This window comes from Cygnus atratus, chromosome 3 (genome assembly GCF_013377495.2).
Source record: "Cygnus atratus isolate AKBS03 ecotype Queensland, Australia chromosome 3, CAtr_DNAZoo_HiC_assembly, whole genome shotgun sequence".
Lineage (NCBI taxonomy): Eukaryota > Metazoa > Chordata > Aves > Anseriformes > Anatidae > Cygnus > Cygnus atratus.
Window position 1 is genome coordinate 70,610,452 of NC_066364.1, and position 15,760 is coordinate 70,626,211.

The 15,760-nt window shown below is 38.8% G+C and overlaps 1 protein-coding gene across 1 annotated transcript in view; it reads left to right on the forward strand.

Moving 5' to 3' along the window:
• Positions 1-815: 815 nt before the first annotated feature.
• The window catches only part of SHPRH (SNF2 histone linker PHD RING helicase), a 43,299-nt gene continuing 28,354 nt past the window's right edge, over positions 816-15,760 (forward strand). The window contains exons 1-14 of the mRNA XM_035538295.2: positions 816-1,076; positions 1,228-1,303; positions 2,303-2,976; positions 3,401-3,530; positions 5,441-5,659; positions 5,991-6,069; positions 6,824-6,974; positions 7,707-7,812; positions 8,312-8,568; positions 9,010-9,705; positions 13,022-13,273; positions 14,080-14,158; positions 15,105-15,268; positions 15,356-15,612. Of these exons, the coding sequence (XP_035394188.1) occupies positions 2,335-2,976; positions 3,401-3,530; positions 5,441-5,659; positions 5,991-6,069; positions 6,824-6,974; positions 7,707-7,812; positions 8,312-8,568; positions 9,010-9,705; positions 13,022-13,273; positions 14,080-14,158; positions 15,105-15,268; positions 15,356-15,612 (3,032 nt within the window). The 5' untranslated portion in view covers positions 816-1,076; positions 1,228-1,303; positions 2,303-2,334. The remainder of the gene's footprint in view (positions 1,077-1,227; positions 1,304-2,302; positions 2,977-3,400; positions 3,531-5,440; positions 5,660-5,990; positions 6,070-6,823; positions 6,975-7,706; positions 7,813-8,311; positions 8,569-9,009; positions 9,706-13,021; positions 13,274-14,079; positions 14,159-15,104; positions 15,269-15,355; positions 15,613-15,760) is intronic.

Sequence of the window (15,760 nt, forward strand, 5' to 3'; positions counted from 1 at the left end):
ACCGCCAGCATGGCAGTGCCAGCACTCCGAGGGCTTCCTTCCATGCGGCATACGCCACAGCGCTGGGCAGCTCCTCTGGGACCACAGGAGCATCACCTTTCCAGAGTGTCTGAGAACGGGGGAGAACCAGCCACAAAATTTTGCCAAGATTTTATCTGTAAAGACTAACAAATGGTCTAAATAGCTGCTACAAGAAAAATAAACAAACAAACAAAAACAGAACATTTTTAATGGCTTTCTGATTTATTTACAGCTGTTATAATACAAGCCCCCAGGTGTGGATCTGTGTGTTTCACACGAAGATAAGTGCTCCCACATTATTTACTGACGTGCTATTTGCAGCTATGGGGCTGATCCTGCCTTTATTCAGTGACAGTTCCCGAGAAGCCCCCTCTTTAAACTCCTGTTCTTAGAGCACTTCAAGTACTTTGCGGTGCCTCCCCCCCCGCGCCTGCGCACACCGCCAACGACGCCGCGCCCTCCCTCCTGCCCCACCCCTAGCCCCGCCCCACTGCGGGCAACCCCCTCTTTCCCCGCCCCCTCACCCCGCGGGGAGGCACTGCGCATGCGCCGAACGTTCCCCCCTCACGCTCCTTGTTACGCTAGCGGGGAAGGGGGCGGGAACAACCGCTGGCTTTCTCGCCTCCCATTGGTCGCCGACTGGGGCCGGGGCGGGTGCGCGCGCATCGCCGTGCCCGGGTGGTCGCTGCCGCTGCGCTACGGGCCGAGGGCCGCCTCCCGCCACACACACCGGGCGTCGGCGGGGCCCGAGCCCCTGCGGTACGTGGGCGGCCGTTGACAACCGTTAGTGACCGTTGGTGACCGTTGGCCCCACTCCCCTCCTCGGGCCGGCGCCGCGGGGGGAGCCCGGCCGCCCCCTCCCAGCCGTGGGCCCCGCGGGGAGCGCCTCGTCCCGGCGGGGCTCGGCTCGGGCAGCCCCGTCCGGGGGAGCGTCCCCTGCCCGGGAGCGCGGCCCGGGGTCCGGCCACGGCTGGGGAGCGGCGGGGCCCGGACCTCAGGCCGGGGGAGCGAAAGCGGAGCCGGCGACGCAGGAACCCGGCTGGCTGCGGTGTCCTGTAAGACTCTTAAATTATCCACAATTCTAAGAATCTCGCCCTCTTCCCACGCAAGCCCTTTAACGTTAGGATATTGGAATTAGTAGCTTAGAATGTTTGCCTCTCGGCTTCCGGTGTTTTGGTAGCGGTTGTGTCTGTGTTTCGTTAACAGCTGTGCGCAGAAGCTGAACTGGTATGGATGTGTAAATATTTTCCCGTCTTTGGTGACAAAGCTGCTGTAATATGAGGTAAGAAATCTATCGCTGTGTTTAAGCTCCTTAGAAGAACCCATATAACTGTCAAAGGTAGTTTTCCTTAAAAATGATGACTGTTTATTTGACTATTTAAGTATGAGCATGTAGTCCTGAGTATGTAGTCATTGGTTTCCTGGATAAGTCTAATATTTCATGATTTGCTTCTTCGTGTGTGTTGTTTAGCATGTGTACTTTATTTTCTACTATTTTATCTATAAAATCTGTTCCTTGCCCAGGTTCTGGCAAGGAGCTGGAGGGGTGGCTTGAATTACCTTAGCAGTTAGTCAAAATCAGTAAGACAGTGCATTTAGTTTGCTGATTGCCACCGTGCATTTCAGTGAGACCAGAAGTAAGGGCTCCTCTGCAAGTAGATTGTATATCCAGCCCACAGGATGCACAACTTCCTGGGAAAATAAAGTGTTCAGTCACTGGGGACTTCTAAGGACAGAATTTAGTAGCTTAGTCTCTAAACTATGTTTTATGTAGTGGCAGTTTCAGACTTAGCCCTCTGCTAAGTTTGCTTAAAGTTTCATTCCCATGTAGGGTTTGAAAGAAAAGGAGGAGTACTGTGCATGTCTCTTCCCCACACCCGCCTCCAAATCTCTGGTACATCCTGCACTTTTGTTTATAGTGTTTCTTTTGCTGTCTCCCTCCACCCCCAGCTTTGAGGGATTCCAGTGCTTCTACATTTATATCTGTCCCACAGGATTCTGAGCAGTAGTGAAATATAGCATTCCTGTTGATCTCCCTCTGTAACTGTCTGGCAGAATGAGCGGTAGTACAAAACAAATTCTTCACATCCTGCTTTGTGTAAGGCTTTTGGATAGGGACAGGAGATGGTCTGTAAAACTGCCTACTGAAGAGTTAGATTTCTTATTGCATATGTCTGTGTCCAAAACTTTGCAAGTTTAGCAGTAACTGCACAGTCAAACTTCAGTGTGAACATTTAATTTTGCAATACTTATCACTGACTAATATAAATTTATCTCACAGAGTCTGAAAATAGCATTGAGAAAAACGACAAAATGAGTAGTCGTCGAAAGCGTGCACCTCCATCAAAAATAGATGATGTGAAGAAAAAACAGCTCTGCTGGAATATGCATGAAGACCGGAGAAATGAGGTGATAACATTAGATGATGAAATGACCAATGAGGATGATGTTCCAGGCCCAAGCACTTCCTCTTCGTCCTTCATTGTTATAAATGATGATAGCACTGATGAGGATCTCAGTCAAAAAGAAGACACTGGTTCAAAGTCGGTTAAGTTTTTTACTGTTAACGATGAAGAAGACTCTTATTCCACCTTGACTCCTGTGTCGGTACAGCTAAATATTACCATCCTGCCATACCGTGCAGATGGGTCCTGGAAAGCTTTGTTGGGAGAATTTGCTCTTTGTCATCCTTCTGAGCAAATTCTAGCTGAGGAATTCCATGAAAGGGGCTTTACTTTGATGAGAGGAGACTCTGACGATCACCTGCAGGTCTGCGTCCATAAAAGAAGCGAAGAAGAGTACAGTAATGAAGCAAAAGAATACCTGGGTGCTTATGAACAAATTATTATGGTGGAACCAACTTTAGGTGGTGAAATATTGGAAGGCTTGAGATGGTTGCAAAAGAAGAAGATAATTGGCCTTTATCAAAGACCTGCAGAGGCTCAAGCTTTAAAGGTATTGATTCATATAACTATTTTTGTTGTTTTACGTTTTAAAATTTCTTCTTTGTTGGAATTGGGAGGTTAAAAACTGCTGAACAACAAAGTCTGGCGTCTGGCCTATAGTTTTATAATGTGATGAAATACATAGTTTCTGCATCCTTTTGCAAATGTTTTTGGTGTGTTTTCTTCTTAAGGCTATCTTTACTGTTGCACCATTACTAACACTTTATTCAAATGAATCAAGGTAGCTTTTGTCTGTGACATACTGTATCTTCCTTACTGTTATCTTGGCAAGGTTCATCATATCTGTCTGCATCTGTTAATTTTGAAAGTTTGGTAGCTAAGGTTTTTCCATGTAGAAGGCTATGAAAATTAGTGCTTTTATTTATAATATTAGCTTTCTGATAATTAAATGATTAATCCTAAACCTTTCATAGGTTGGAATTTACCTTCTGGAAGCTGGGCTTAGTAAACCCGATTTTCTCAGTGATGGAGGTGGAAGACCCAAAAAAGCTAATCAGCTGATTCAAAAACTCATGGAAAAGTTCTATAGTTTTATAATTCCAGGTAATCTGATTCAGTTGAATGTTGATGAATACTTTTTGTTATTGAAAATGTCTCTCTTCAGTAGTTTCAAATATAAATGAAAATAGCAAGTTATTCCTGCTGTATAGATCAACTTTTTTTTAGGTAATATTATTAGGTAATAAACTTTCTGTATTAGTATCTGACTATTAATCATATGCTAATTAACTTGTGGACAAATTACAGATGGTAACTTTCCTCCTCTACAGATAAGGCTCTGAGGCACATAAAAGCTTGAGACCTTACCATCTGGGGAGTAAATGCAGATTTCTTTAATGCATGTGAATTGTTTGAACAGATTTACAGTAATTTGCCCAAGTTACCTAGGAGCTGTTTTTAAAAAAAAAAAAAAAACAGGAATTAAACTTGGAAAAGTTTTATTCCTGGTTTGGTGCCTAACACAACCATGGCAACAGATTTTTTGTTTGGTTTATACTGTAAAGCAATTGTAAAGAAAATTGCATTGATGAAGTTATGTAGAAATGAGGGAAATGAGGGAGGTGTCCTCTCTCTCCTAATGCTTTTATATTTGTTTTCTGCTGTATACTCATCCTGTTAACGTTCTTGTAGATGGTTTTGAGACTTTGTGTCAGGGATTCCATATCAAGTTACAGCAAGTGTAGGATAGGTGCGTTAATGAATCTGCAAAAGATCAAAGTTACACTTCACAAACATGGTAATTTCACTGTCATTTCCATGAAGTTAGGAACCACTGTGAGAGGATCCCTTGGAATAGTTTCCATAGTTCTCTGGTGTTTGTGCCAGGTATATCTCTTTTTTTTTTTTTTTTTTTAAGTGAGAGGTGTCCCAGTGGTACTCTGATTTAGTTGTTGTGTCTCCCATTATCATTTTTTTCTTTTTTTTTTCGGTATGATGTTATGGTTTTAAATGTGCCTTAAAGGTCACTTTGTGCTGATTATGCCAGGCTTGAATTGCTTCTTAATTTTGGTTTTCTGAGAAAAATGCTGCAAGGTGGCTTTCTCTCCAGTACTAGCTAGGGTTAGTATCTTTCTTTGAACTGTAGAGTTGTACAGTTGTTCTTACATTTTATTAGTACTGATTTTATTTGAGACCTAAAACACTGTCAAAACTTGTCTAAGTCTTTCGTTGCCTCATCTTACTTCAGCTTCCTAAAATACTGACCCTTTAATTTTTCATGAATAGTTATTCTACAGTGCTTAAGTTCTGTGTACGCCCATATATCCAAATGTCATGGAAAATATGTATGTACAAGGCCTTCTTTCCTAAGTCTCCTAGAGGGTACATACTTCTTTTGAGGTAGGATTATAACTTCTGAAGTATGAGTTGTCTGACTTCTTGCAGTGATACAAATGATGGGAATTCCATATTGTTACACTTCTATACTTCTATTTTTATAGCCAGATGAATAATTTAAAAGTAACATGAAAACTTATTAAAAACAACCAGAAAATCTCTTCAGTATGTTTTTATATCAAGAAGGACTTTATTTCATGCAAAATGAACAAATCCTTTTACAACCCACTGTGGTTTTCCCCCTTCTCTAAGTTGATCAACCCATGTGAACATTTGAAACTGAAATGCGAGTTATTTGTGATTCTGTATGAGCTGGAAATATTTAGTGGAAGGTATTTATTGCATAAATAAGACCTGGTCATTCTGTGCCTAAATTTTGAAGGAAGAGCTTTTCCAATTATATCCATTTCCATGATGGCTGTAGAATGTTAACGTTAGCATTTAGGAAAGTGTTCTTTGTTTCCTACTGCTGGTAGCTGAGTCAGGTGCAGTTGTGACATGTGTCTTAATGATGTTTTGCTTTGTTTGCTTTCACATCTTAAGTATGTTTCAGCAGAACTTACTGAAATGTTGACAAAAATTGATAATGCATCTCTTGAATGACTGGGTGTATACAGATGTGCTGGAGGAAGATGAAGAAGAATCTGACATGGAACTCGAGCGCCAAAATATCGAAGAGCTTTACGACTTTGTAAGGCATACCCATCAGCAGGATATCCAATTGCTGAGAGAGGATGTGCAGCATCCTGCCTTAATTCCCATTCTGAGGCCATACCAAAGCGAGGCTGTGAATTGGATGCTTCACCGAGAGAACTTCACAGGCACTCCAAGCAGTGGCAAGTATATGGGCCTGGAAAACTTGTATAACTGAGGAAAGTGGCGTTGTATTGTTGGCATAATGTTTTCTTACTGTTTGATTGGAAGCTTTGTTATTTATTTCATTACTATTTTTATAAAAGCTGTTGCTCGGGTAGTGCACTAAATGAGAAAATAAATATGCTTTGCTGATCAGCAGGTGATACAGCTTGTTTGTCATGAAGCGTGGTGGAGGTAAATGTCTGCTTCTTTTATTTAAGTGTCACAATAAAGCTAAGCAATTCTAAGTACTGTTCTAAGTACCGTTTATAGAGAAACCTTGTAATAGTATCATGACCTCTTTCTCCCTAGAAAATGCGCTGCACTTCTTATGGCGAGAGGTCATCACTCTGGATGGAGTGAAAATCTACTATAATCCATTTACTGGCTGGTACGTTTCTATGGTCACCTCTTTAGAGAATACCTTAAAGCTGTTCTTTGTGAAAAACCTTATTGGCAGCTTTTACATGGAGAATACAAGATAATCCATAATTGTAGCTTTTCAGTTAACAACTAAAGAATTAGAACAATGATATATTTGATTTTAAAGAAAGGGCAAATTGGAGTATATAATACATGGGAAAATAAGTAAATCTGGAGTTGAAGACAGTTCTTAAAAGCTGCTTGTATTTGATACAAGTTTGTGGTTATAAGATTAACATTCTTTTTAAATTAGAACGCTGGAGGCTTCAACCTGTTCTTCCAATGTTTTTAAAAGCTAAAGGAAGGAGGCAGCATAAGGCTTTTTATAAATGCATTTCTTATCTCAGTTTCACTTTTCTCATGAATTTGTTTAGAATAGAATCTTCTGCTAGTATGCTTTTTTCCTGATGTGTATATATAATTTTCAGAATACGAATATAAATTTTTTTTTTTTGGAGACTAATGTTGTAATATGCTAAGGTTAGCAAAGCAAAATCTATTGGGGCAGGGGTGTGGGGGTAACCTTTTGCTATACACATTCACCTTGATCAGGTTTGAACACTCAGAAAGCTTGCAAGCTTTTGTCAAGCTCAGCGTATCTGGTAAAAGATACTACCCCTTGCTTTGCTGACACTGTGCTGTGTGTATGTTCCTGAACGCATGCTTCTGTCATACCGTTCTGTAATCACTGATTTTCACCTGGGAATGTCCTTGTTTTTTAGTATTATCCGTGAATATCCATGTGCTGGACCTCAGTGGCCTGGAGGTATTTTGGCAGATGAGATGGGTCTTGGAAAAACAGTAGAAGTGTTGGCTCTTATTCTGACTCACACCCGACAAGACATTAAGCAAGATGATCTGACATTACCTGAGGTGAGACAACTAGGGTAAGATTTAATATGAGGAAATTACTTTTCAGATTAATTAAATGTGTTTTATCTCGTAAGTTTATTACTTTATTTTATATTAATCCAGAATCAAAGCTGGATTAAAGTATAGTAAAAACTTTAGCTTTTCACTATGCAATACTTGATGACATAAAAAAAAAAAAAGCAGATTGCATGAGTGGCATTTGATACCATTCCCCATTGTTGAAGGGGACTAGCAGGCAACTGCACTGTTAATAGGCTATTTTTTCCACACAATCCAAGAGTGTATAAATTTATAATTTAGTCTGCTAAGTTGGAAATCATTCTCCCCTTCACTTAATTCTATTAATGAGTGTCAAACATCTATTAGACAAGCTGTATTGCTTATCTCTTTTTGTCTTTCTGGCTGTATATACAATATGTATTTTCCTCTCCTTCTGCCCTTCCCCATCAGTAACCTCTATCAGTTACAGCTGTAGATTCCCGCAACTTAGTTCTGAAGTCGCAGAGACCCTGAGGGGCTTGCTGGGCTGCTCTTCCATTTCAGTGTAGGGTGTTGAACACCATTTGCCAAGAAACTGAACCAAATGAGATATCGTTCTGCCTACTTAGAATAAACTGAGCAAATTAGTGGGATCAGTGCTCTGTAAGAGTGCACACTTCTATAGCAGTTCAAGCTTTTTTCAAATGTGAAAAGATGTGAGCTGATAACACTATTTAATGTTGTCTGCCTTAGGGTAAGCTTGTGAACTTCTTTGTTCCACCTCAACCTTTAGAAGGAAATAAAAAGAAAAAAACAAGGGAAATGGAGCTGAAATTGAAAGAAAAAATACAATATCCCAGTAAGTGTTTCTGATGAGTTTTTTAATACATTTTGCTTTTAGCATAAGTCTTGCGTTGACCATTTATGGTGAGTTTAAGGCCAATCTGTGCTTTTGCAGAATGAAGTAGTTCTTTTGCTGAGTACTTTGGTGTAGGGTTGTGTATTGTGAACGGGTCATCCACGTTTAAAAGTAAAGTTACCAACTCTGATGCCTGCTACAGAGTTATGTGTACCTGGAGGTCATTTTGTAAGAGTTTATTCATGAAACTGAAATACAGAGTTTCTTTCTAAACTTCAGTAAGAAAATTAAGAGGTAGTTATTTTTGTGGTTACTCAGTATTGAAATATGCATGTCTCATCTGAAAAAAAGTGATTTGTAAAACTACCTCAAGTAAAGCATTCTCAAAACTGCTGCCTGTACACACTTTGCATTTTTTTTAGATAATCACAGTTCCTTTAATATGTGTTCTCCACTTTATCTGAGCTGTAGTTTTTTTCTGCTTTGATTATACATACAGGCTTACGAGTGATGGTATTAGCAGCTGTAAAGGAGATGAATGTGAAGAAAGGAGCATCCATTATTGCAATATTTAAGTATATCAGTGCTGTCTATAGGTATGACATACAGAGAAATAAACGTCTTCTCAAAAGAACTCTAGAAAAACTGATTGCAGAACAAGTAGTGGAACAAGTCAAAGGACATGGTCTGGCTGGGTCTTTCAAGCTAGGAAAGAATTACAAGGAACAGAAGAGACGAGAGAGAACCAAAGAACAGGTAAAACTTGCTTCGATAGTTACTTCAAAGAATGTTGCAAAGGCAGATCTTTCTACCCTGTTGCATACTGCTATAAACCAAGTTGTCTGTGTGACCCAGTTCTGTGATACTGGCTTATTTATAAAAATGGAAAAAAAAAAAGCACCATTTGTTTTGAAATCCATAGACAAAGAAGCAGAAATTGTAAGTAGTTTAAATATGGGGCTAAAACATTAACTGCATTTGTCATAAGTCTTTTAAAATACTGCTGTAGGGGCTGGTAGATATATTGTTCTCACCATGGAGTTGTGTGGTAAACACTGGTAAGCATTAACTAAATTGTCAAACCACAGATTTATATAGAATGTTAATATTTATGTCTTGATGTTAAAGTCTTCCTTCCAAAGGAAGAAGAAAAGGTGAGAAGAAAGTCTGACAATCTTGTTTAATTTTACTTTGTAGATAGCAAGGACTTCAGGAAGGATTCAGAAGAAGCAGTTGACTGATGCTAATACTCAAACCAAAGAATCAAAAAATAGTGATGTCACTTCTGAAAATGTCCTTAAAATCCCTTTACGAGTAGATATCGCCACAGAAGAACATGATTATTGTGCAACTAGGAAAAACAGCCAGAAATCTGAAGTAGATCACGAGAACTCTGTCAAAGAGAGTGATGTTCAGCAGGAAGCTGTGGTCCCAAAGTCTCTTGACTTGCATGGCAGCCTCGTTGTTTCCAGTGATATTAGCAGTCATCCTGATCGTGATGTTTCTAAAAGTAAAGCTGAAGTCAAACAGGAAATTCCAAAGGACCAATCCTCACATTCCCAAGAACATGCCAGCAGTAGTGTGCAGCATGCAAGTTCTGTATTTCCATTTAATACCTCTGAATATCGTTTTGAATGCATCTGTGGTGAGCTTGGATTGGTTGACTATAAAGCTCGTGTGCAGTGCCTGAAGTGTTCTTTATGGCAGCATGCGGAATGTGTAAACTACAAAGAGGAAAACTTGAAGATCAAGCCCTTTTACTGTCCCCACTGCCTTGTGGCAATGAAACCAGTTTCCACAGGAGCAACTCTGATAATTTCTCCAAGTTCTATTTGTCATCAGTGGGTAGATGAGATCAACAGGCATGTGAGATCATCATCTCTTCGAGTTCTGGTAAGATTATGTATGTTCATCTTCTGCAGAGTTACTTTATCAAGGCTTGGGGCTTTCTGTCTGACTCTGTATCATGTGAAGTTCAGAGGTTTCTTTGTCTATGTTGGAATTCTGTATTCCTTGCTGTTAGACCATCATGTCTGTTTTGGCAACAAGTGGTGCATTTCTTTTCCTGAAAGATGTCTGCACTTAGTTCTTCATTTTTTCATTATTAGTTGATCATTGGGAAACGATACAGTGAACTAGATATTCTTATCACATGGAAGCAAATCTTGAGTAGTAGCAACAAAGCATGACTTTTAAGAGGGAATGCTGAATATATGTTTTTTCCAAAAGATTACCGAGGAACTTAGGAAGGCCTAACTATAGGTGTTTCAGCAGTATCAACTCTCACTGTATACTTGCATGCAGGCAGCTTCCTGACAGGTGCTTCTCACTTCATTCTAGATAAAAACATATTTTGGTAGGTAAAGAATATACTTTTGAATTCTTTCTCAGGCTTTAAAGAAGTCTTGAGCCTTCAAGTTTGCTTAAAATAACACCGTTACATCTTGGGCACTTCTCTAGAATGTCTGACATACGGATTAGGATGTTGCTTGTCTGGAGACCTTGTATCATCTTGATTTCTCAGTCATTGAAATAAACATAATTACACATACAGTAATTATGACTGTACAGGATTTTTTTTTTAATATAGCTATGACAGTACTCAAGGGTAAGCATTGTCTTTTATTAAACTGAATTTATTTCAATTCAATTATTTGTCTGAACTAGATGATCTCTAAGGTCCTTTCCAACCCAGACCATTTGATGATTAATAACGTAGTCAAGTCTTGTCCTTCGTAGTTTTAATGAGCAAAAACTTTTGTAATGGTAAGGTGCTTTGAGATCCTTAGATCCTGTATATTTTGAATAAGGGTAAGTAAGTTGATAAAAAGAATCTTCACAACCAAGAATATATCTGATATCTTCAGTTATCCTTCATGGAAGTCCAATGTACAAATGAATTCTAGGCCTCCAGTAAGTTGTGTGTGTGAGTAGTCTAACTAGTTTAGATAACTAGCTTTAGTGCAGCAGCTAACAAATGAGTAGCTTGCACAGTTTTCATGGGACCTAGTCCAAGTTTTATACCAGCTTTGATGAAAACTGTCAGAAATAGATTTACGTGGTAACAGTAGAACAGCTTAAATACTGAATGTCAGTACTTTAAAACTGTGACACCTTCCATTCTAAGACACTGTTTACATTTTCTTTTAACTGCCAACTGTAAGTCATCCAGAATGGCTTTCAGTGCTGTTTCAAATGAAAAGTTTTTTTTCCTGTAAACTTAAAATGAAATGAATGCAGACATTTCAAAGAACAACTTTCCCATGTTAACAGATTTTGCATTGCATGTGAATGATGTTTTTTATTCTTTCAACTGCTTATAACCTGTGGTAAATCTTACAGATTTTGTGTAATAGAACAAGGAATTAGTATTTATCAGTAGGTCTTGCTTTGTAACAGGTTGTCTTTTCCTGCTGCTGTGGAAACAACCAAAACTTGGCCAAGCTACAAACCTCCAGAAAATCTGTTCACAAATGCTTCGAAGAGATCATTAGACTTCAATAGCTATTTTTCCTTAACAGTTGCTTCAGTGAGCGTGCTCTGTGCTTTGGTGTTTTGTTTTTTAAATCTCCTTCTCTTTCTCCCTTGTTCATGTGCATTAACCAGGTTGTACTTGCTCAGTTCTCTTGTTCTGGGGCTGAACAGAAATGTTCTGCAGGAGTTTCTTGCAGTTGACAAAAACTTCGTTGCCATATGCAGAAATGTAGAGCAAGAAGATTACTGGAGTAAAAAATACCGTAACAATGAAAATAACACTTAATTTTAACAGTGAAAATTAAACAGATCAAGGGCTAAATAGGGGGAAAATCAAATGAGGTTGTATATCATCACCTCAGTTTTGGTATTTCTAATTATTCTGTTGCTTGAATTAAGAGAGCATTAAAGTTTGTTACCCTGAGGGACTGGGTATCTTAAGTGATTAAAAACAAGCATTTGTAGACAACTTTAGATAAGAATAGACTGTCTTGATTAGAATGTTTATATAATCACAGAATGAGAGAGACATAGCAGGATATTAGCTGTTCAAAGATGAGACTAGAATTTAGATGTTTTCTAAAAAGATGGGGATATTCCTGTATCTGTGAGAAGAAAATCATACCTATTTTAATGCTGGGATTAATATACAGTTCTAGGTGAATGGTAAGAAGTAGCCAATGATTTTCTTAAAAAAAAAAAAAAAAATGTAGTAAACAATGGATGCGTGTAATTTTGAAGAGCGTTCCTGAGATAAATGGGGAGCAAGAGAAATAAGTTTTTTATGAGAAACGGGGGAAAAAAAGTTGATTGCTATATAGCTCTGGTAATGATCGCTTTTAGCTAAAAATCCTGGGGATGACAAAACTCTATTTTTGTAAATGTATTTTACTGATTGTTTGCTATACCACACATTATTTGAAATTTTGACGTGCTTTGGTATTCTGAGTATATTAGGACTCATCATATTAGCTGTGTTTTAGGTATAAAATGCTATCACGGAGAAGCATATAGTAAAATGTTTGGTTTAGCTTGTAAAATTTTTATTGAAACTGCTCCATGTTTCCAAAAGGATATTACAACAAATGTCACTATGAAAGATTTATAATATTCTGTTGGTGCACAGGGAACTGTTTCTCACTAGGGTGTTCTTTCTATGTCATGAGTCTCTGTGGAGATACTTTTTGTAGATAAAACATTACCCAGAGTATCATTTTCTGTTTTTTAACTATTTTATTTTGCTGCACGCTACTGTCTTTGTCTAATCTTCCATGAAATTCTTGGAGAGGATTGAGAGGAGAAAGGTAATATACATCTAGAGTAAATGAGAGAAGAGAGAGCGTGTAACACTGGCATAATGGTACTTCTTACAACATAACAGAATATTTAATCTTGCTTACACCTGTTGCTACGCATAACTTGTAGCAAGTTCTAAAATTCTTTTTTCTTCAAAGGAGAAGCAAAATCAGTATTTGAAGTTTTGTGCAGATGTAAATAATTATACATGAAGTTGCATCAATGTATTTCATTTATTATTTTGTATTACTTACGTTTTCTGACCATACTAGCGCATGGATACAGGTTTTGTGAATGATTTCCGATTTTATGAGGACCACATCTAAAAGTATGCATGTATTAAGCCATATGTGGTATATATGATATATTTGCATTTTTTACTGAAATGTCTCTTACCTTAATTCTTTGCTAATGCGCTATTGAATACAAATCCATGTAGGTGTATCAAGGTGTGAAGAAGCATGGCTTTTTGCAGCCGCACATGCTGGCAGAGCAGGAGGTGGTTATCACCACATACGATGTCCTCCGCACTGAACTGAACTATGTAGACATACCCCACAGCAACAGCGAAGATGGGCGCCGTTTCAGGAACCAGAAGCGGTACATGGCCATCCCGAGCCCCTTAGTAGCAGTGGAGTGGTGGAGGATCTGCCTTGATGAAGCACAAATGGTTGAATGTACTACTGCAAAGGTATAACATTCCCACTCATGCATTTATTTAACTTCAAAAGGTTTTGACAAGCTTATTGTAAATAATTAAATAAGACTCCCCCTGCTCCTAACATTCGGTGAGCTTAGGTCATTTGTCCTTGTAGCTTGCTCTGTAGAAGTGAATTTTCGGTTGGAGATATTACTATTAAATGTTTCTCCTGTTGGAATTTTAGCCGACTGTGAAATATATTCAGCTCAAAAAATACTTAACATAATCTGTACTGACAGCTTAAACAACTAGGTCATCATGCTGTATATAGTGTTTGATAGTTTCAAACAAGACACTAGGCTGTTCAGTGACATGGTTCAGAGGCATAGATATGTCCCCTGGATCCAAAAGTTAAAATAGTCTGCAGTGTCTCTGGAAACTCTAGGTGTGCAAAGGGAGATAATTTTAATTAATGTTCTTCCAATCTTTTTGCCCAAGACAGGAAGACAAAAATGCTACTTACATCATGGTTCATAGGCCTTAGTATTTGTTCTGTATACGTTTCTTTTGCTAACTCTCTGCCTCTTGCGAACATTTGATTGCACGGAAGTGGAAATGGCTTTTATCAGCTTTTGGTTACCTTAAAAATAGCTCTCAGTAACTCTGTACATGTTTTTGTAATGTATTGTACCAATGTTGCCTAAAGGTCTGTTGAACTTTTAAACTAAAAGGTGTTCAGACTTAAAAAATAAATAAATAAATAAAATAAAAAATAAAAAAAAAAAAGTCCCCATGTCTTCACACTGTGTTCCACGGTTTTTTCCTTTTCTGGCATTAATTGTATCTTGTTTTGCTAGGCTGCTGAAATGGCACTCCGTTTAAGTGGAATCAATCGCTGGTGTGTCAGTGGCACTCCTGTGCAGCGAGGATTAGAAGGTGAGATTTTGTGTAGCAGTGTCAGCTGTGGGTTTTCCTTCTCCTGATAATTAGGTGGTGGGTTTGAAGCACTTAAAATGTCTGCTAATTTTGCTCTGAATTCATGAGATATTCTGACTTTGCAAGTCCCCTGGTCTGTGATGTATGTGATGAATGTCTTATGGCTCTCAGCTGAATTATCATAAAACTAACAGAGTAGGGAATGTAGCCACCAGGTCTTCAAGAAGTTGAGGGTATCATCATATATTTCTATTTCTGCGTTGTCCACGTGAGGCATTTAAACATGTGCTTCTGTAGTTCTCCAGTAAGTTCTGAGTACAAGCTTAAAGTTAGTATGTCCTTAAATTTTGTCCCTCAAGATGATGGGCGCCCGAATTAATCAGAATTGGCAAGCTATGTTCTCTCAAGGTAAGAAAACAAGAATAGTGGGTTTCGTTAATTTCTTCTGCTGTAGTAGAAAAGTGAAAGTCTTCTGAATTGCAGCCACTTTTAGGATAGTGGGCAACAGAAAGTGCCCAGCAGGCTGTAAAGTAATGACACTAGGCAATATTATTGTAGAAAAAACTGGCAGATCCAGCTAACCATATGCAATCATATAATTTCTGCCTCTCACCCCCTGCTTTGAGTAGGTTTAAATTCACCAGTTTGTTCTGCTAAACTTGAAATCAGCTGGTCGAGAGACACTTTCCAATATTCCAGCAAGTTCAATAAAAATCAACAGGTAACTAGAGGAGAGACTCTTCCCTCCCTTCACGCAGTCCTCTGCCTCCAGTTAGCTGTTTTTGTGAAGGAATGACCAGAAAACAAATGGAAAAGATAATCGCTCAAATGTCTTTGCTTTATGTATGGTAACGTTTCTGTGAAAGCTAACTTTTTTTTTTTTGGAGGCATATTCTGAAGTATTAAAACAAAAACGTTGCACTGAATTTTTTTTTTTTCTTGGCAGATCTGTATGGATTGGTTCTTTTTCTTGGAATTGATCCTTACTGGGTCAAACATTGGTGGGACCAGCTTTTATATCGACCTTATTGTAGGAAAAATCCCCGTCCTCTGTACGGTTTAATTGCCAAGATAATGTGGAGATCAGCAAAGAAAGATGTGATTGACCAAGTAAGAGAGAGGTTTTGGTTTTAAAATTCTTGAAGAAGATTTATCAATAGTTTTATTTGCAAATTCCTTTTCTTCTTTTAATTGCAGATTCAAATTCCGCCTCAGACAGAAAACGTACACTGGCTTCACTTTTCTCCTGTGGAGAGACACTTCTATCATCGCCAGCACGAGGTGTGCTGCCAGGATGCATTGGCAAAACTCAGGAAGATTTCAGATTGGACTCTTAAGCTTAGCAGCCTAGATAGAAGGACCGTGACATCCATTCTGTACCCTTTGCTGCGGCTGAGGCAGGCCTGCTGTCATCCGCAAGCTGTTCGGGGAGAGTTCTTGCCATTACAGAAAAGGTGAATTTCTATCACTTCCGTAATGGTTTGCTTTATCCAAAGCAAATCTTTAGTTGTGCATAATGGTGCAGTATCTTGTATAGCTTTAAACTTCACTTTAATCTTCTTAAGTTAACCGTGCAACTTTGTCACACCAAGCTCTGACATC